Consider the following 16,935-nt stretch of genomic DNA (forward strand, 5'->3'; position numbering starts at 1 on the left):
TTTATGTCATTCATACGGAGCTCCTAAAGGAACATATGAGATATATTTATTTATTTATTTGTTTTGTGTTTTTTGCGAGTGAACGCAAAGTTTCTCGGGGGAACACAAAACATTTGTGAGAGAACGCAAAAGCATTGACATAAAGTCTCATATTTTCTTCCTCCTCCGTACATTCACACTGATTCATGGGTTGAGTAGTTCATTCCCTCGTAACAGAATTAAAGTGCACAGATTAATACAAGAGTTTTATTTTTACCAATGTTCAAATACCTTTTGGCTTCAGATCGGATCGTGTGATTGATGGAGAAAATGAATGAGAAAAAATACTCACTTTACCAAGGCGGAAAAAAGTATGCGTTCACAGTTGCGCTCTATACACAAAGACAAGTACTTCATGTTGTTGTCGGTTTACCACATTATAAGGCTCTATTTTTAAAGTGCATAATACTTGGAGGAGCTCGCGAAGAACTTCAGCAACAATAATAATGACTTTTCAAAGACTGTACGAGTGCTTAACTGACTAAACGCAGAGATGATACATGATAATGGCGACGAGTACATGTTAGTGGCCCCCGGATGATACACACACCTCACACACGTTTGTTTGTGCTACACGTCTCGCATTTCTCCGTCGCTTTTCTCTCGGTTTATTAAAATACACACAAATACACATTGTGACGTCAAGCAAATAATGACATTCATAAGACGAGAGAAACTCTCCCAGGTCCCTGACTCCATCAGAGATGGATGTTAAGAAATGAAACGCGAGATTATGAGGATGGTCGACTTCCTCGCTAACTAGGAAGAGGATTTGACGCTCGCCACCGTCCCCGGTGGTGAGGATGACAAACTGCATGACTGCATGTTTCCTAGTTATTCCTGTGTTGGTCGTGAAGATGAAGCGGGACGCTCACTGGTTAACGGACGGGACATAGTCTGGGCGACGGGTCTGGATGATCTTGGGTCGATCGCGTTTGCCGGTCTCTGCCGTTTCCTCCTCGTCCTCGGAGCTGTCGTCCTCACACACGTGTACGATGACGCTGGGTGTGTTGGTGGTTCCAGTGTGAAGCTCGTACTGCTCACCTGCAAATACATGTAAGCGTCATGTTATAAAAGTGTCCTGTTTTTCACATGTTCATCCTTCTTTAGAGTTTGATCATGAAAAAGCTCCAGTTCTTCTCTATATGAGTGTCAGTGTTTCTGAACTCCCTGAACGCCTCCATTGTAGTCACAATATTCCTCATTTAAATAATTCATGCGCAGAATAAAGGGGCGGGGCCTGGTTGAGTTAGTCAGTAGTGTGTTAAAATGGCGGTTATGGTAAGAAGCGGGACATTTCCCAAACACACTCGAAGCAATTGACCAATCACGACACACTGCTCCAGCTGACCAATCAGAGCACAGTGTGCTTTTCAGAAGGAGGGGCTTCATAGAGACAGGAAGTAAACAGAGCGTTACTGACAGACTGGGAAGAGAGGAGCCGCAACAATGGAGAATATGAGGAGAATAATCAACATTCAAGTTCTAGTAGAGCCTGAAACAACATCAAGACTTTATAAAAGGGCATAATAGGTCATATTTAAGAAAATACAGCAAAAATAATTTCTTCCATTAAGTATTATTGTGGATTAGCAAAATTGTAGCAACTTAATATAGATTATTTAATGTTTTTGAAAGAAGTTCAACAAGGCAGTGCATTTATTTGATCAAAAATAGTGAAATATTATTCCAATGTAAATCAGCTGTTTTCTATGTGAATATATAGTAAAGTGTAATTTATTCCTGTGATAAAGCTGAATTTTCAGCATCATTACTCCAGTCTTCAGTGTCACATGATCCTTCAGAAATCACTCTAATATGATGATTTGATGCTCAAGAAACATTTATGATTATTATCAATGTTGAAAACAGTCGTGCTACATGCTATTTTTGTGGAAACTATTTTGGATTCTTCAGGATTCTCTGATGAATAGAACCAAATTTATTTGAAATGGAATCTTTTGCAGCATTATAAATATCTTTACTGTCACTTTTTGATCACTTCAGTGCATCCTTGCTGAATAAAAGTCTTAATTTCTTGAATGGAAGTGCATATGCCGCATATGTTGTTGATAAATATAGTGCAGCGCTCAGAAGGTATACGGCATACAAGTATAGCATGTAAAAGAGGTAACTGGGTTATACCTGGTCCTAGTTTAGACACAGCACACAGCAGGTCGTAGTTGAGGACGGGCATGGCGTCCTGCGATTGAGCCCAGCCTACAGGGGGCGACGCTGGCGGGGAGATCAGGAACTGCTTCTCGGGTTTCGGAGGCTCCAGGCGAGGGCTGCCGATGTGCACCGACTGGAAGAAGAAGAAGAAGCTTTATTGTTCTTCAATTCCTATCTTACTTTTTTTATTTTCCTTGTGTGTGTGTGTGTGTGTGTGTGTGTGTGTGTGTGTGTGTGTGTGTGTATAAAACTATACAAGCCTGCTGTTTTCTTCTTTTTCTTAATCTGAATTAATGTATGGTTGTATATATGTATCTATATTATTTATACTATATTGCTAAATTTAAGTTATTGTTACTTTCTGTCAGACCTAAGATGAACCAAATAAAAGCAAAAAAAAAAAAAAAAAAAAAAGTACTCTTTATTGTCATTGTATGCATACACATCAACGAAATGGAGTTAGCAGCTCTAAAATAAGATGCATGAAACAATAAGTAATGCTAAATAACTAGTAGTATAAATACAGTAGAAACAGTAGTGCAAGAGTACTTTAAAAACAACATCATTACTATAGATGCGTGCATGATTGTAAACACTGTTCATAGTAAAACAGATAAAACCGTATATTCTGATGGTAAACAGAACAAACATTAATGCTATAATAGATAATAATGTTCACTGTTATGTGTCGTAATATGTATGTAAAAAGGATGCATTAGCAGATATGCGGATGATTAGTTGCATTGTGAGTTACGTGACTGATTTAGAGCGTTCACAGCTCTAGGGAAAAAAGCTGTTCTTAAATCTGGTTGTGCGAGATTTAATGGCTCTCTAACATCTACCTGATGGTAGCAGTTAAAAACAAGAACAAGAGAACGAGAGAAAGAAAAGGAGAAAGCTAAAAAATATTTGCATTTACATTTATGCATTTATCTATAGCGAATTACATTGTATTTTATCAGATCATGCATTTCGTGAGAATTGTGTTAGTGTTTGAGCTACAGGAATCCACAACGCTAAACCAGGTTAGCAGGGCGTTTCTATGCATTCTGTCCTATTTGCATACGGTGCTCAGATTTTTAAATGGAAACCAGAGGTCAAAATACCATTGAAGTCTCACTTGTTATTGAATGGAAGCAATACATTTTTTACCTATTATTATTCATTATTATAATAATATTATTTCAAATAATAATTAGCATGAAGTCTGTGTTTAAAAAAAAAAAAATAAATAAAATAAAAATAAAATCACACTATGAAAAATGGTAACCAACATTTATAAAAATTAAATAAAAAATTATACATATATATATATATATTATTACATATATATACATATATATATACAATTATTTATACATATTTGGTTGTACTTTCACCCATGTGGTAATAGTTAAGATAATCTTTATTCATAAGACTTTATAATTAATAAAAACCTCACTAAACAAAAAATACATTGCTATTCTTTGGAGTACCATGTAACACGATAGAGTTGCACGATTCTGAATAAATAGAAAATCATGGGGGTTTTTTTGGCTTCAAATAGAGATCACGATTCTGAACAGACAACTAAACAACATAATGTAATTTACTAGATGTTTAGACAAAATGTTAAATGCTGCCATCCAATTAAAAATGTAATTATTTTTAAAAGATGACATAATTTTTTGAGTGAATGATTCAATGACTCACTCATAAAGTAATAAAAAATAAAAAATCCACTTGTTTCATTACTGAATTAATCAGCATTTCTAAACGAATCTCTTGAATGAATGATTCAGTGACTGGTAACACTTTATTTTACAGTGTCCTTGTTACATGTTACATGTACTTACCATAGAAATAACAGTAAATTATGCATAATTACATGCAACTAACCCTCAACCAAACCCTAACCCTATAGTAAGCACATGTATTTAATTATTATTACTCAGTACTTAAATATATAATTACACTGTAACAATGACACCTTAAAATAAAGTGTAACCTACATTTTTAACAGCAACTTGTCGCCACCTACTGGTGTAACGATGTAATCGATACAATCTTCATTTGAAGCGTTAAGGCCTGTTCACACCGGGACGAATTTCGCGCGTGATATTCGCCGGCGTTTAACGCCTCGTGACTAAACAAAGGGCGCCAATGTGAGTGAGCACACCGGCGCGAAAAACGCCACGCGTAAAAGCGCCATTTTTAAAAAAACGCCTCGGGTTCGTTTTTTTGGTTTGACGCGCCGCTTCAAAAACTATCCGACCAATGAGATTGGCGCTTTTGCTCACGTGTCTGGAGCTTCTGAAGTTACAGTAACACACAACTTGGGGGCGCTCAAACACAAAACGGTCTTGCCGAGCACATATACGTAACGGAGAAGAAGATATACACCAAGTAGCGTCTACACTGCCGGGAAGAAATAAGACGAGGAAGATGCAAGGCAAGATGATTGTAGAGCTGCTGGTCTCATTGGTGTCGGAACATAAAGAACTATATGACAAACGCGACAGCGACTACAAACATCTTGATAAAAGAGATCTGTTATGGAGTGGTTTCTGTTTTACATTAAGCGCCATCTAATGTCAGGGAATGAATTTGCATGTTCACTCGGCTCATCGTCAGCGAAAATCGCTTGGGTGTGAACACAAAAAACGCATTGAAAAAAGCTGGCGAATAACGCGCGCCGATATTCGTCCCGGTGTGTAGGGCCCTTTAAGCTACTTTTCAAAAGGGGATTTGCTCTATTTTGATCGCTAACATAGACATCAGCGTTAATATGGGAACTTCTGTGATAATATGAACATTTGTAACAGAAATAACGATACAGTGTGGTTTGTGAAGCTGTTTTAAACCTTTACATGACGACTGCTCTCTCTGGATCAGCGCCAACGCAGAAGTTAATATTCTGGTGTGATTTTGTCAAAGGTTTAATAGACACACGTGGGTGTTTGAATCCAGATAGCGATCTTTTAACGATTAATCGTGCAGCTCTATAGTACTATGGTATAAAAATAAGGCACCATGGAAATACTCTGTCACAATCTCTATATAACGTCTTTGTAATGGTTATTACCTGAGCGAAATACAGACGCATCTCCTTTCCATTGAAGTCACTCTTATGGAGTTTGACCCGGGCCTCGGCTGCCGCTAAAGCGTTGGTGAAGTTGATCCGAACCCGTCTGAAGCTCCTGAAGAACTGGAACGATGTGTCTGGATCAAACGCACGGAACAAAGCCTCAAACTGCTCCTGATGATGCAAAACGAGAGAAGGGGAAAAGTGTCAAATAACTGGACTGAGAAGAAACAAGACAATCATAAACAACGCAATTTCCTCAAGGAAAAACATTGCAAGAGGGTCGCCAACACCATGTATGGAAGGAAAACAAAGATCCCATGCGACCCAATCGTGAAAACGAGTAGGGCACTGCTGTAACATGCAAGAGATGCATTCATTTCAAGATTTAATGAGTAGTGTTTCTGTCATCACACCAAATATTGGATTGTTCTGCTAGCTACAGCTTGCAGGATGTTTGTCTCTTTTCTTTGTATTATATAACGTGTGCAAAACACCTGCCTGCAAACACTCGATGTGAGGACTGCTTATTTATTGGTCTCACAAAATGATTTAGACAGAAATTCATCCCTGCTGTAGTTTAATGAACGAGGTCCAACTACTGTTCAAAATTTGGGGTCGGTAAAATTTTAAGGTAACACTTTATTTTACAGTGTCCTTGTTACATGTAACATATGTACGTACCATAGTAATAACAGTAAATTATGCATAATTGCATGCAACTAACCCTCAACCTAATCCTACCCTAACCCTATAGTAAGTACATGTAGTTGCTTAATATTACTCAGTACTTAAATATATAATTACACTGTAACAATGACACCTTAAAATAAAGTGTAACCGATTTGTAAAATATTTTTGAAAGAAGTTTCTTCTGCTCACCAAGGCTATATTTGTTTGATTTAAAAATACAGTGAAATTGTGAAATATTATTACAACTTAAAATAGCTGTTTTCTATGTGAATATATAGTAAAGTGTAAATTATTAGTGTGATCAAAGCTGAATTTTCAGCATCATTACTCCACATGATCCTTCAGAAATCATTCTAATATGCTCAAGAAACATTTATGATTATTATCAATGTTGAAAACAGTTGTGATGCTTCATATTGTTTTTTTGTGTGTTTTTTCAGGATTAATATTAAATTATTAATACAAATATTACAATTAAATTCAAAAGAACAGATTTTGTCAAGTAAGTTTTATTGGAAGACAATCTTACAGATGTCTCTTTACCAACAATACAAAAATAATAATAATAAATAATAATAATAATTAATAAAGAAAAAAAAAAAAAAGAACATAAACAAACCATCCCATGCCCGACCTGTTTACATTGACTTGAAAAGGTATGATGAAGGAATGTTAAAACATTACATTAACAAAAGATGCATTAATCCACAAGGTTTCCATCTAGATAACAGCTAAAAGGGTGCCAGATTTTGCCAAACTGCTCATATTTTCCCTTCAAACAGTGTCTGCTTTGTCAAAAGAACAGATTTTAATTGAAATAGAATCTTTTACATCATATGCATCAATTTAATGGAAATGATACCAACCCCAAACTCAAAAAATCAAGTATGTAAACAAACCAGTCAACAAGCTTCACGCCTCTAATCCCTTTATTTATCGAAACCAAACAGGCCATCAGAAACAGGAGAGCTGGAACAACAAGAACTGCAGGAGCAGCAGATTAACACGACCAGGCTAGTTTAAGATACGAAAGAAGCCAATTATGTAAGCTTGTGGGACACCAAATATAAAAACAAAAACATGATGCAACAAATGCAAAATTAGCAGGAGAATCTGAAAGAGAAATGCAACCTAACAGACTCTTACCCGAACCTGTGGCCGACTGAACGTCTCATGGTCCACCGATGTGGCCACCAGGCACAAGTTGTTGCACTTTGTAGTTTTAAGATGCATGATTCAGTTTCAGAAGAATGTGCAGATGATCAGCTGCCTGCCTCTACCGGGATTTCCAACGTAAGACGTTCAGAGTCTGTTCCCGATGAAATCTCTCCAGAGAAAAGCCACTCCGCCACACGTGCCAGCAGAAGTTTCTAAAAGTGCTGCGAGGTCACGGCTTTACTCGCAGGTTTATCTAATGCTGCTTATAGTCCAGCTGATACTGTTGAGGACCGCCTCTCTCCTTCAGCTCCTCCTTTCATTCTCTCTCTGTCTGTCAGTCTCTCATTCCTTGTTGCTGACTAATCCTAATGAGGAACTGGAAACTCATGACATCACTCAGTCCAATATCCTCATTCTCTCCCTTCAGCATGTTTCCATGTGGCAATCCCGCTGTCTCTCACCTTTCCATCCAACATCTCTATGTCGTTGAACTACTTTCAAACATCATTCTTTTACAATGTGACAACAAAAGCACAAAGACTCACTTGTTTTGTCTTGTCTTCAGAAAGTGCCCAGACTGCACCTGATACCAAAACTATTTCACAATAATCAGACTATTAACCCACGGATAAAGAAATAAAACCAAAATCACGATATTTATTAGAGCGATTACCAAACGCAACATGCGCCAACCATCTTCCCATACTCGTAATCAGAAGCACTGAAAATAAGCTGAACAAATGAACAAATGAAAATGAACAAAAAATAAGCTTTTTTTGAGATTAACATTTGACAATGAATTAATTAAAGTTTGTATTGCAGTTTTATAGGTATATATTATTTTAATACATTATTTAAAAAAAAAAAAACTTAAATATTATATTTTTACTTTACAGTAAAATATCCCAATAGTAATATTTTAATTATGTTTTTTTTTTTTTTTTTTTGATATTTTTATCTAGTAATTATTATGTAATATTATTTTAAAGCCATATTAATATATAATCACAAAACATCTACAATTCTACAAACAAGCAAACCTGGAACTTTTTAAAACCACATTTAAAATCACAAACTTTTTCAGAAAAATCAAAAAAAAATTCTCAAATCGTGCAGCCCTTAGACATTTTTAATAACTTTTACAGAAAAAAAAAGACTTATTAAATTAGTTAACTAAGTCTCACTTGTTTTCTCTTGTCTCCAAAAAGCAGAAAGTGCCCAGACTGCACCTGATACCAAAACTATTTCACAATAATCAGACTATTAACCCACGGACTCACACTAGAAATAAAACCAAAATCGCGATATTTATTAGAGCGATTACCAAACGCAACATGCGCCAACCATCTTCCCATACTCGTAATGAGAAGTTTTTTTGCGATTTTACACGATTAATATTTGACAATGAATTAATTAAAGTATGTATTGCAATTTTATAGTTATTTATTATTTTGATACATTATTTAAAAAATAAAACCTTAAATATTATATTTTTACTTTACAGTAAAATATCCAAATAGTAATATTTTTATTATGTTTTTTTGTTGTTGTAATTATCATATACTAAAATAATGATCATATACTAAAATAATATAAATATTATTATATTTTTATTAGTATTTTTTTTAGTAATAATATTATCTAGTAATTATTATTTAATATTATTTTAAAGCCATATTAATATATAAATCACAAAACTTCATCAAAATTCTACAAACAAGCAAACCTGGAACTTTTTAAAACCACATTTAAAATCACAACTTTATCAGAAAAATCCAAATTCGTTTTTTTTTTTTCTCAAATCGTGCAGCCCTTAGACATTGTTAATAACTTTAACAGAAAAAAAGACTTGTTAAATTGTTAACTGTAAGTAACCTTACCATTAGGAAAGCACCGATATGAAAATTTTGTCTGATACTGATAACCGATAATTCTTTATATTTGAAAGCCGATTACCGATATATTGGCCGATAAATCTAAATCCAAATTTTGATATAATTTTTGAGAGCCTGATTACAAAAACCACCTCGCAAGCACTTCAAAATAAATCAAACATATACAGTACAGTAGACTAGTTGAACCAGTGTACGTTTTAAAGTAAATGTTACACTACTATGGCCAAGATGGCCAACTTTCCTTATCAAAAAAATAACAACAATTTCTTATAAATAAATAAAACAATGCCTAATTGGGATTACTGGTTAATCAGTTTGATTCATTCCTATTTCCTAATGATTGATTCATTCTGTGAACTGACCACCTAGAAACCACCCTAGCAACCACATAAAATTTGATTCATAACAATTTGCTTATGATCCATTGTGTAAACTGGTTCAATTGATTCATTTTAACTGATTCAAAGATTCGCTCACAAATCAGACATCACTGTGACTTTTGAACAACTTTCCACAGAACTTTCCATGAATTTTAACACGGATTATTCCAACACAGTTTTAAAATTCCCCAACATTTTCAGGTTTTCAATGACCGTGGGAACCACTTACACCAAACAGCAACAAAAAAACAAGCTGACTGTGGCGAACTCACTCTTGTTTGTGTGTGTAAATGTGTTGATGGTGAAGACTGCATGGTTAGACAGTAACCCACAAGTCTCACTTGTTTAAAGATTACACTGATCACCGTTCGTGTACATGCACTGCGTGTGTATTATGGAAGGACGGTGCATATCTGACTCAATGGAAAAATGGAAATATGAAACCGAAATAAGGTGATGGAAAAAATGCAAAGGCAAGCAGACACTAGATGGGTGTTATGCAAAGACAAGTGGAGGTGAAACAGCGGATAGTTGTGGTACACATAAGCCACCAGAAGATATTAATATCCAGCTGCACAAAAGCGCATGATGATGTAACATATGAGTGATTTACATATTATCTACAGTAGCCCCATAAATGTATACGGACACTTAAGCTACTTCAAATGTCAGTGCTTTAAATAACACAATTTTAACGCAGCGTTCTGTTTATAATACCAGTGCAATACTTATTCTCATGCTTTGAGAAAGCCAACATATTGATATTCTATTTAAAACCATCCAGATTACCTTAGCAACACTCTAGCAACCACCCAGAACACTGTAGCAACTGCATAGCAACACCTTAGCAACACCATACCAACATCCAGAGCACCCAGCAACTGCATAGCAGCCTACTAGGCTAGCAATCACCCAGACCACCCTAGTGCAAAGTAACCACCTAGCAACCACCAGAAAACCCAGTAACTGCATAGCAACCTCCTAGCAACCACCCATTACATCCAGCAACAGCAGAGTAACCACCAGAACACCAAGCAACACCCTAGCAATCACCCAGAACACCCAAGCAACTGCATAGTAACCACGTATCAACCATTTGGAAGACACAGAAACTGCATAGCAACCTCCTAGCAACACCGCAGAACACCCAGCAACTACATAGTAACCACTTAGCGATCATCACCAGAACACCCAGCAACATCCTAGCAATCACCAGAACACCCATCAACTGCATAGAAACCTCATATAAACCACCCATAACACCCTGGCAACTGCATAGGTACCACCTAGCAACCACCAGAACATCCAGCAACACACTGGGAATCACACAGAACACCCAAGCAATTGCATAGTAACCACCTAGAAACCATTCAGAACACCCAGAAACTGCATAGCAACCTCCTAACAACCACCCAGCAACACCCCAGCAACCACACAGAACACCCAAACAACTGCAGATTAACTGCCTAACAACCACCAGAACACCCAGCAACACCCTAGCAACCACCCAAAACACCCAGCTACTGCATAGCAATACCCTAGCAACATCCACAACACCCAAAAACTGCATAGCAGCCTACTAACAACATCCAGAACCCCCTAACAACTGCTTAGCAACCTTATAGCAACACCCTACTCATTACATAACAACCACCCAGAATACAGTCAAATCTGTCCATCCTTCAAATTTCAAAGTATTAAATTTACTTAAGACTTTCTGTCCATGCTTCCTCAAGCCAACATCAAAGATTGTCTTGGAAACTTTATCTAGCTGTAATATATGTGTATGTGCCTCATTTATAACACATACCTTCTATAATCTAGTATTTTTTTTTTATTAAATGTTTAAATACATTCTGTGTACTGTAGACCTACCAGCCTGTCCGGCTTTTCATGCATCAACTGAAGAAGTATTTCATGTCACATAGGCCATAGGGTGAACGCACCATCTGTGCATTAGCTTTAAAGCTCAAACACACAGTCACCTGCTCTGAATGGAGACCGAGAGGGCAAAATGCAGAACAAAGGTTTACAGTGCAGCACTGGAGGAAAAGACACCGAGCGCTCATGCATACGGGACCGAGTCAATCCCGGGACAAAAGCTGAGTCACATGTGCGCTCAGCCATAGTGCAGAACAGCTTAAACATTTGCCCATGCTTTCTCGCAGCAGAGAGGCATTCTCACTTGAGCAGTGTTTTGCTGGCTCTTTAATAATGATTAAGATGATTTAAATGAGTTAGGTAGTGTTTAGTGCTGGTGGTCAAACATCAGCCAGACAGACATTTCCACTACAGACACTGAAGCACGGATAAAGTCACCTCAAATGTCTAAAACTTAACCATAACATACACACTAGCCTACTAGGCTAGCAATCAAGCAGAACACCCTAGAACATGCAGAGTAACCACCTAACAACCACCAGAAAACCCAGCAACTGCATAGCAACCTCCTAGCTACCACCCATAACAACCAGCAACTGCAGAGTAACCACCTAGCAACCACCAGAACACCCAGCAACACCATAGCAATCACCCAGAACACCCAAGCAACTGCATAGTAACCACCTAGCAACCATTCAGAACACCCAGCAACTGCATAGCAACCTCCTAGCAACACCCCAGAACATCCAGAAACACCCCAGGACACCCAGCAACTACATAGTAACCACCTAGCAATCACCAGAACACCCAGCAACTGTATAGCAACATCCTAGAAACCACCCATAACACCCTAGCAACTGCATAGGTACCACCTAGCAACCACCGGAACACCCAGCAACACCATAGCAATCACCCAGAACACCCAAGCAACTGCATAGTAACCACCTAGCAACCATTCAGAACACCCAGCAACTGCATAGCAACCTTCTAGCAACACCCCAGAACACCAAGCAACACCCCAGGACACCCAGCAACTACATAGTAACCACCTAGAAACCACCCTTAACACCCAAGCAACTGCATAGGTACAACCTAGCAACCACCCATAACACCCTAGCAACACACTGGCAATCACCCAGAACATTAAAGGAGTTTGGAGTTAGTAAGATTTTTTTCTTATTTTAATTTATTTTTAAATACTTTTATTCATTAATTCAGAATTCTGATTATTCATGACTTCTGAAGGGTCACGTGACACTGAAGACTGGAGTAATGATGCTGAAAATTCAGCTTTGATCACAGGATATAAATTACATTTTACAATATATTCACATAGAAAACAGTTCTTTTAAATTGTAATAATATTTCAAATTTTTTATTGTATTTTTGATTAAATAAATGCAACTTTGGTGAGCAGAAGAGACTTCTTTCAAAAACATTTTTAAAAATCTTACCGACCCCAAAGTTTTAAACAGTAGTGTAGCTTATTCAACCATCTATATCTAATAACAAATGATAATTCACCCAAAAATTAAAATTCTGTCATAACTGTCTCTTCATCATGTCTTTCCAAACTCATGTGAACACAACAGAACAACATAAAATATGGCAACACAGCCCTCAGATGATCAAATGATAAATTCTCTGTTCATCATACAAAATGATCATGTCAAGTCAAGTCACCTTCATTTTTATAGCATTGTATGCAATATAAATTGTTTCAAAGCAGCTTCCCGATAATAAACAGGAAAGTAACAGAATTATGATGCAAACTGCATCAAATATGGATGAGACAGATTCTGCTGTAAAGCATCCGTAGCAAGATAATAACGATCATGTCACTTCAGAAGACCTATGGATTAATTTCACACTATCTTTGTCTTTCTTTATGTCTTCTCTGCAGAAGAGAGAAATCCATACGAGTTTGGAAAGATATGATGGTGAGTAAATGGTGACAATTTTAATTTCTGCATGAACAATGCTTTTAAGGGCAGACCTACAAGATAGAAAATGGCCATTCAGCATGTGTAACATACACAAGAATAACCATTAACGTTACACAGTTTCTTTTCACTTGTGTTATATTTAAGGAGCTAAACACAGTGCAAAATGTCGAAACATATACAAAAAAAGTAAAATTTGTATAATCACTGTTTCTGTTAGATGAAAAATGATCAGCTCGCTCTTAAATGTGAGTATATCATCATGAGCTTATCTGTATGTTTTCAAAGTCTGAAAAAGAAAACACATTTAGCTGGAGATTTCATCATTTCTCTCAATAATCATTTAAAAAGTAACTCTCGCCAAAATGCAACCTAGGCTCTTTTTGTTAATCTACCCGAGGCAAACTTTCGTTTAAAAGCATAATTAGAATGGAAACGCCACTTTTAAGTTTGACCGTATTTTCGTTTTAGGTTAAAATGCCTTGTGAATGGGAGTGAATGGGGCACTTCTATGATAGCATCAAAATCTATTTTTAAAACACTAATGCGGCTCGACACAACATGAAACTGTGCTGGAAGTCTCACCAGCGGCTCTACACATGAACTCCAGCATTGAGAACAGTGTTTGTGTACACAGAGTTTACTAAAGAGAAAGATTTTGATCAACTCACTGTCTCTGTGTCCGCCGGATTTCTGAATGCGAATGAAATGTTTTTTAGTATTGCTACTTATATGAGGATCCTTTTTCAAATACAAGGTCAATACTGATTTTCACTAACGACAAAGCAACAAATTATCTGCGAATTTATATTGAACTAAGCTTTAGGAGCTTTCCATCTTTACTCTCCTCATGTTACGGAGATCGACTATTTTTGACTGTCATAAAGCCGGCGGACACAGAGACAGTGAGTTGATCAAAATCTTTCTCTTTAGTAAACTCTCTGTACACAAACACTGTTCTCAATGCTGGAGTTCATGTGTAGAGCCTCTGGTGATACTCCAGCACAGTTTCATGTTGTGTCGAGCCGCATTAGTGTTTTAAAAATAGTGATTTTTGATGCTATCATAGAAGTGCCCCATTCACTCCCATTCACAAGCCAATTTAACCGAAAACAAAAATACGGTCAAACTTAAAAGTGGCGTTTCCATTCTAATTATGCTTTTAAACAGAGGTTTGCCTCGGGTAGATTAACAAAAAGAGCCTAGGTTGCATTTTGGTGAGAGTTACCTTTTAAGTAAAGTAAGAAAGCAATAATTGACGACGGGTCGTTGAATTATTAGAAAATAATGCACACTCGAGGTGGCATCTGCAGTTACCACACCTCAAGACACTGTTCAGATGATGTATTTCAAAACAGAGCTAGAGCTAGTAACAGAGACTTGAGCCACTGATAGCACAGAGAGAGAGAGAGAGAGAGAGAGAGAGAGAGAGAGAGAGAGAGAGAGAGAGAGAGAGAGAGAAAGAGAGAGAGAGAGAGAGAGAGATACCTGAGTGTCTCTCAACAGTGTTCGGCAGCAGCGTCTCTACTAATAGTGAAACTGTAAGTTTATCTGCTTCAAGAACAGTGCCGTTATTACCTCACTAATGAGAGATTCATATAGCTTTTAAGTTGTAAAACTATTTTGCTGATAAAATTGTCAGAGCAGCACTGACAACACGTTTCTGTGCGAGTGTGTGTCCGTACTGTAGGCCTATTTGTGTGCGTTTGAGCGGGAGGAAGAGAGCATGTGCTTTTCATACATCATAAAATGTAATTTTGTGGCAAAAAACATGGAAATATTTTGCCGTTTTTTCTCATTGTTTACTATATTTATTTGTTTTGTCAGTGTCATTGTGGGTTTTAGTTCTGTGGGCTGTAAGAATCTTTGAAATAAATGAAATTGTTTGGCGCAGTGATATGGAGCTGTAATGCGGTTGCCTGGATGCCAGCCGAACTTCCACAACATTTTTAGGTCGGGAAGTTCGGTCTGGACTTGATCCGTTGTGGAGCAACTATGCTCGAACCAGAGCTGTTCGGACCAATCAAATTGTCAGGGCGGGCTTTATACGATGATGGACAGATGATCAACAGTAACGTACTCATCCACGTCACCAACGAGCGCTTGGGTTGAATTCGTTTACAACAAAGATGGCTGCCGCTGGAGAATTGAGATTTCACGAGTTCACACTTACAAATAAGTCAGATTGAATAAATGCATATTTGGCGTGCTGTCCGAGGAGAGGCTCCGGACTCGGTATCGGCCCGAACCCAAAGTACTCCCCCTGTATTCCTGACTGTGGAAGAACAGGCCGAGAGTGAGTGGAGGGATGCTGGAAACGGTCAAGGAATGTTAGGTGAGTTGACAGAGTGAATAAATATATGTTTCCTCTCATGCTGATAGGGTAGACGTGGTAATTGTTTGATGACAAGTTGATTGGATTGATTATTTGAACGTGCTCCTCCCGAACTTTGTTTCTGAAACATGTGTAGATTCCTCCATCACGTCTGTTATAGAAGACATCGACAGCGCATTCATTTTAAAAGAGGAACAGAGAACCGCGATCAAGGCATTTGTCGATCGGACAGATGAATGAAGAACATACGTCACTTACTCAGTTGCTCTGATTGGTTGTAGGTCTATCCAATCTTTCCTGGTTCGGTTGAAACACGCCCCTTAATCACAGCCCAATGGATCAGATCAGACTCACATCCTGACTAGAATCTGAGTATGACGACGTCAGGCTAGTAATGTGGTCAAGACCTGCCTGAACTACTTTAGCCGCTCGTTTCCCTGAAAATAATGGCATACCTTATTATGTTCGTCAACCAATCAGAATCAAGCATTTACCAGCCCTGTAGTATAAGTGCTAATAAATCTGTGTACTGTTTTTAGATTAAAAAAAAAAAAAAAAAAAATGCACACTGAAATGCTTGATCCTAGAACAATGCTGAATCATAAATCTCAAATGTATTTTAAGGCCGACCATTTCAATTAGTCACAATTTAGTTATCTAAGTTTACAGAAAAAAACAATTAACTATTAAAAAGTATCAAAGATATTCAAGGATGCTGAAATGAAAATAATTTTTGCAAAATATTATAGTCATCTCTGCATAATAAACCAAGAGCAATGTCTTTTAACATTTAACACACTTTCACCTTCACATCAGATTTTTATTACTCTGTCTTATGGAAAAGTGCAGATTGTGTATTTATAATTTAGTAAGTCTGACAGACACTTGGCCTTCTTAGCTAACATTTTCCATTGTTCTTATGGGATAGTTCCTGCTAAAAATAGATCTCTTTGGAAATTATATTACATAATGAGCCTCAATTTAAGCAATACTAGGATGAAAGTCATGCAAGACAGAGAAAAACAATTGCTTTATAAGTGGCTTCAAGGGATAAATATGAGCTAAGACAGCGATCGACCTTTGACCTCAGTGTCAGTGGAAAAATATAAAAGCTACAAAGGTTTATTTTCTTTTCCATGTGAGCAGCTGCGGTCAATGATCTTTCTAAGAGTTTGGTTCCTCATTGAATGTCCTTTTGTAGCAGTAAAGCAGGTGTGGTGCTAAAATAAACCAAGGCTTTGTGGAAGCTTCAAACACCCTGACCAAAGAGAGACCCCAACGGGTAATACAGTCATGTTATTAGAAAGGGAAAATGAGGGAGACGTTGGAAAATGGACCATGTTTGGTTAATAAATCACAGCATTAAGAAAGATTT

General features: G+C 37.2%; 1 protein-coding gene across 2 annotated transcripts in view; it reads right to left on the reverse strand.

The window, feature by feature from the left end:
- Positions 1-16,935, reverse strand: part of rcan1b (regulator of calcineurin 1b) — an 18,571-nt gene continuing 1,636 nt past the window's right edge. The window contains exons 1-4 of one of the 2 annotated variants that reach the window (XM_079848217.1): positions 7,115-7,848; positions 5,276-5,449; positions 2,185-2,344; positions 1-1,083 (exon numbers count right to left, since the gene is read on the reverse strand). In XM_079848217.1, coding sequence (XP_079704343.1) covers positions 911-1,083; positions 2,185-2,344; positions 5,276-5,449; positions 7,115-7,201 — 594 coding nt within the window. In that variant the 5' untranslated portion in view covers positions 7,202-7,848 and the 3' untranslated portion in view covers positions 1-910. Of the gene's footprint in view, positions 1,084-2,184; positions 2,345-5,275; positions 5,450-7,114; positions 7,849-16,935 lie in introns of those variants that run through there. The other variant, XM_079848216.1, reaches the window with a different exon arrangement.

This window comes from Squalius cephalus (assembly GCF_949319135.1).
Source record: "Squalius cephalus genome assembly, chromosome: 2".
NCBI lineage: Eukaryota > Metazoa > Chordata > Actinopteri > Cypriniformes > Leuciscidae > Squalius > Squalius cephalus.